Here is a 6,000-nt window from a genome sequence, read left to right as displayed (position 1 = left end):
TTATACCTTCACTACCTCCTCAGTATATTAAACAGCATCTAGAAATCTTTACCCTCTTTAAACCACAATGATTCCTAACCATTTTCCCTCATCCCTTTGCCAAGTTTTCATCTTTACAATTCTGCTTTTAAGTTTTCATGGAAAGCTCTTTAAAATGCATATTTTAACACCACATTTTACTTACTGCTCTATAATTTTGTCTCTATGTTATAAAATAGAAACAATGCAAAGTAGAAAAAAATGCATCTTTAGGACGAAGTCAGATAACCAAGATATATATTCCTTAAAACCAAAACAAAAAGCTATTACAAATCAAACCATTCTGGTCATTAGAAAAATTTATCAGTGTCATGACATAAACCATGGCTGACCTAACCTTTAAGTTGAGAAGTACTGACAACAAACTAAATTCTTTTTATCTGTCACCACTTTAAGATTAATGATTTTTTCAACATGACTATTTCATCTGAGGACAGAAGAATGGAAAATCATTGGAAATTTTAGTTCATCTGTTATTAAGATAAATGATAGTATAATAGGTGTAAATTCAAAGCTGGATTCCAGACTTTCAGTTCAGTGCAGTTTACCTGCTAGAAGTGCTAAGCACATTTTTAAAAAATTCCACTCTTTGGTAGAAATAAATCATACGTTCCAACGTAGTCATTCTCTATTAATGTTTAACACCCATTATGCATTAATGTTCACTTGATCTAATTTAGATACTTTTGAAAGGAAGAGGATTAGATTTACCAAATCTGGGTTCAACTGTCTGAAAAGATTTGGGGACCACAGTAAAAAGACAAAAATTTGGAGAAAATGTTTCATCTTTAACTGGAGACAGCTCTTTATAGATGCTTGAATAAGGAACTTAATTTTTTTGGTCTATGTTAAGGGTAATATTACATATTACAAATTAAATATATAAAAATAACATTATATGCTTTTATTAGGAATATTATTTTTATATAACTAATCACTGGTTACACTTTGTTGATTTAATACTGTTGGATCTTAATTCAGCAAGTAGTTTAAAAACACAGAATAATTCACTATATTTGTTTTAAAAAAGAAAAAAATATATATATATTCAACAGTACAAATACAGTACTATAAAAAAAAATCAATCACTTGTGTCTAGTGCTAAGGGTTATATTTCAAGATTAAAAAAATATATAGTGTAAGTGTATTTGAACTATATGCCTACACCAAAAAACAAACAAAACCCAAACCATATGGTAATGAATTCAAATACATAAAATATTAGAAAATATTTTGTACATCAAATATAAATACAAAATGTAATTTTGCTTATTAACACAAAACTACTAATTAGCAAATTCCTCTGTGATAAAAAGCTAATCACTTGGATTTGTGATTGGAAAATGTCCTTTTTAAAATAACTTAATAGAATGTTGTCCCCCCCCTTGCAATTCATGTAAATTCATGTGTCTAAGAAAGAAAGTTGCTTGGTACTTTCATAAACTGGGAAGCATGAATTAAAATATAACATTTTGGATGTTCTCAAAGATTAGCATTTACTTAAGAGAGGAAACTTTTTTGAATGCCTAACAATCAATAATGTTAAAACTATCTTGTTTGTTTCCTCTGAAAAGGTCTTCTTTTAGTGCGATTTGCAGTACTCTAAAAGATGTATGCTTAAAACCTAAAAAAACAATACCACAACCTTTTCTAATTAATTTATAGTCTAATAATCTCTGGTTCTGTATCAGAGCAAATAACCACCAAAGTACATCATCCTACCACAATTCATCTTAACCTACAAGGTGAATTTTTTGATAACATAATTTGATTTATTAGTTAACTATTCCATGTCTTCAGTTTTGACATCACCAGGCACAGCGTAATTCCAATAATGCCATCACTGACCTTTCTAACTCAATCCACATTTCTTATAAAAACAATTATCATTCTGAATTTTGCAAGCTCCACGTCAGCAAGAGGTGCAACTGGTGTGGAAGCTACGTGATAAACGCCTGAGGGAAAGAGTGCCTCATGTCACTCAAAAATGACCCCTTTCTACTGATTAAGGGGCAACAGTGACAGGCTCTCATCAAGTTCATCACTTAACTGGAAAGGTGTGTAAATGCATATGGATTGCACATTCCACCAAAAATGTTTTCCTGTGAAGGTATTAATTTAACTTTCTACAACAGAATAAACAAAAATGGCAAACATTTCCTAGTGTTTATATAAAGGATCCTAGCATTAATGCATCTGTGTTTATCTAGGAATGAGTACTGGGGTTCACTAAGATTGCAAAAGCACACACCACATTCTATTCACTCTAAAACTGCTAGTCACACTGATCAAAGGATTAAACTATCAGACCCTTCACATTTAAAACGAAACGAGAACACCAATTATTACTGTAAATTTAAGAAACACCCAAACTGAAATTTTCTTCAACAGTCTATACAGAAGACAATAAAACTAGACTTACCTTCCTAGAATGTAAGTTTTTCCTCTTTTACTGTAGTCAGCCCCTGTCAAGCATACCACCTGGTACATAATAGGTGTTCAAGAAACGATGAATTCAAAACACTGATTAATTTAGCATTTGATTTATAAGAGGACAAATGTTTTTCTGGTTATCTTGGACTTAATGAAATTACAAAAATTGTATATACTTGGACCACTTTATTATGTGTAGGGAAATTAAGAACTAGTAAGCTCGAAAACTTCATAGAGACCGTTCCTAAAAAGCTGCCAGGAAACATTGTAAAATCTTTTATATTCCAAATATTTGTGGGGATTACACATGGAGAAAGCTGAATCTTAACAGCTCAGAAATCTCCTTCCAAGCTTTATTTTCTATTGCAATAAGGGCTTTCATAGGCCTTTTTTTTTTAAAAAAACAACTCCATTGAACTATGATATGAAATCTGGCAGAGCACAATGATAAATAGCATTACCCAGCCTTCTCTTCTCTTCAGTGGCTGCAACTTTGAGATGCCTACAGCTAAAATGCCAGGGGTCAGAAAGTCTATGAATTTTATCTATTAAAATTTCCACTTTCTCTATATCTAGAATAAATTTGAGGCAATTATTATATTTTCTAAAATAAAACATAAGAAGTAATATGGGAAATAAAGTTTCTTATTGCAGGTTTAAATTCATATACATTTATTGTTATTTTTAACTAGGCCACAAAGCAGTAATCTGTTTGCCAAGTTATACTTTTGAAGGAAGTACAAACTGCAATGACACCTTCTTGAGGTAGCGACTTCAATGGCATTTGAGTGTTTAATATTTCATGTCAGCATGGCTTGTAGAAATTGGCAGACAGAACAGTTATGAAATATTAATACTAATTGCAACTAAATGAATATTTCTTGTGAACATTTAATTTAGAAAACTACTTTTTCTTAGCAGTTAATTATCTACTTTTTCTTAGCAGTTAATTATCTCATTAACTTAGAATTATTAGCAACTTAAGAAATTACTATCTAAATGATTCGTTATAACTAAAAAGAGGAGTTAAGAATGCAAAAGGAAGTAACATTTATTAAGTGCCATATAAGGTGAACGGCTAATAACTTAATTCTATCATGACCAAGATACCTGGTGTTATTTCCACTTGACAGGTAAGAAAACCAAAGCTCAGAGAGGAACTTGCTTTGTAATTCAGTTAGTAAGAAATTACACAAGGATTTGAAACTATGTCTGTCTGATGTCAAAGTCTATGTTTTTATTAGTTTACCAAGCAAATGTTATTCCACATGCCTTCACAAGTGACGTAAAGTGGCTACTCTTTGGAATAAAAATGTTCTTACACATCATCTGGGGAAGCGCTTTACTCTCTATGAGCATTATAATGTTCCTTAGTCATGTTTTCTCTGATATTTTGGCAAGTATCAATAAATATCAAAAGAGAGTTGTATGATGTCACATTTGAAGGCTAACTAGAAACGACTAATACTTCTTAACAGTATGTGTAAAAAATTACTGATTTAAAAATGTAGGAAAAAAACTTGACTTTTATTCAGAGCTGATAAACTAATGTAGCAATTTTTAGTTTAGACTGTAAACCCAGTAATAAGACTCTCAGCATTTGTATCCTGCTAAAAGATCTATTTCCAAAATAAAACTAAAGTGTGCTTCTTTAGCAGATTAATTGCTGTGAGATCATCACTTTAGTAACATAAAATCGAAATGGAAGTTGTAATGTTTCTTTTCCAGCTGTATCACAGTGTAACTTATTCCTACTAGTAAAGCAACTCCAGTTTCAAAAGTAATTATTATCCATATCCTTTCTTTAAGTTTTACTACAAATTACTATTAGGAAAAACTGCAAATTGAAATGTTACTACTCTGTAAATTCATACTGTACATTAAGATTTTAGATAATCTCAAATCCTTTACTTTGTTGTCATTTATAATCTTAATATTTAATAAAACATTATGAAGCAAAATGTTTTCACTTACAGAATAGTGGTTACATGGAGTAGAAATACACTTTCTATAGGAACTGCTAAAATAAAATAGATCAAGGGATCAAACTATTAGCACATTTACTAAATTTAAAAACCAAAAGAATATATTATTGTGAATTTTGAAATGTTTATTTTAGAAACACATAAAACTGAGTATTTTATTCCAACAGCCTACAGAGAAGAAACAGGGAGCTACATGTTTATAGGTGCACATTTGCATGAATATTCTTGCCATGATGCTAAGACCCAGAACACCTAGAAGAGAGGACATTACATTTTGATTTGAAAAAATATTTAAATTAAAAAATTTTACATGTACAATATAAATAAATAATATGACTTTTAGAACAAAAAATAATAACGATTAATAAAAGCAATGTATATCAAACAAAACTAATTTTTACTTTTGAGTTAAATTCTACACACTGGAAAAAGAAGCCTATAATATAGCTTTGGATAAGTTCTTTAAGTGCTTTTAAGAGTCAGCAAGGCTGTAAATTCTGTCAATAAATACATGAAATTATAATTGTTAATAAGCTATGAAGTCCCTAATAAATGACAAAGCAAGCTGAGCAGGTTTAGAAAGCTGACCCATATTTTCTGGCATCATCATGAAAACTCAGTGACCGACCGACACATCATTTCCAATGTCACCAATAAGGCCTCAGTGTGTACTCCAGGACACGCTTTTAAATTCTCAGGGAGTTCCTTAAGAATATTTGGGAGTTTCTGCAATGTCTTTATATTTCTAGCATAAAGATCCAATAACCAGTCAGTACGAGCACTAGTGGTTTCCTTATAATTCTGACAAGGTATAAGCAGCTCATTTAGATGAGTTAATCCTCTGAAAGCTAAGAAGAGCTCTGAAGACAAACCAAAAACTGAACAAAAATTTAGCAACATCCTACTAAGTAAAAATGAGCCAAATTCAAGTTGCTGGTGGTAAAAATGTTTCTCTGCTTGTGCATGAAAGTTCTCCACTGTATCTTCTATTTTTGTGATAGCAAATAGTTCTTCCTTGACTTGAGATGATACCACATAATCCAAGGGCAATTCCCCCTTAGAGTTCCTCTGCTGCAGAAGCACTGGGCCTGTGAAAAAGAACATGCAAAATGTTAAGAGTTAAACATTCTTATTTTGGCAGTGTAACAGCCATTTTCTCTCTTTTTTTTTCCCCAAAGGATCCAGTGCTCAGTTTACAGTCATATTTTGTAGTAATTCATATTGACATAATTAACTGGCTCTATATACTAACTGACTAATAAAGGTGCATTAGAAAAAAAAAAAAATCTAGTCAATTGCCTAATCAGGTTTGCCTAAAAGCACATGCCTTAGTTCAATAAATAACATATATGGTTATAAATTAAAAAAAAAAACTTTGATAAAACTTTATAAGTTGTCATCTTCCAATAAGAATATCAGTGTTCCTGGAGGAAATTAAAAAAATACACTTACCTTAAATTCTGTGTAAGAGCCTTAAAGGTATTTCATAATATCACCAAGCGGAAAAAGTACTGACCCCTTCCATTGCTAATTGGCAATGGTA

The 6,000-nt window shown here is 31.1% G+C and overlaps 1 protein-coding gene across 1 annotated transcript in view; it reads right to left on the bottom strand.

The window, feature by feature from the left end:
• Window positions 1–4,919: 4,919 nt before the first annotated feature.
• The window catches only part of SLF1 (SMC5-SMC6 complex localization factor 1), a 60,017-nt gene continuing 58,936 nt past the window's right edge, over window positions 4,920–6,000 (bottom strand). The window contains exon 21 of the mRNA XM_061187998.1: window positions 4,920–5,545. Within this exon, the coding sequence (XP_061043981.1) occupies window positions 5,064–5,545 (482 nt within the window). The 3' untranslated portion in view covers window positions 4,920–5,063. The remainder of the gene's footprint in view (window positions 5,546–6,000) is intronic.

Source organism: Eubalaena glacialis, chromosome 4, assembly GCF_028564815.1.
Source record: "Eubalaena glacialis isolate mEubGla1 chromosome 4, mEubGla1.1.hap2.+ XY, whole genome shotgun sequence".
NCBI lineage: Eukaryota > Metazoa > Chordata > Mammalia > Artiodactyla > Balaenidae > Eubalaena > Eubalaena glacialis.
The sequence above is the reverse complement of the archived record's forward strand: the minus strand, read 5'-3'. Positions and strand labels throughout refer to the sequence as shown.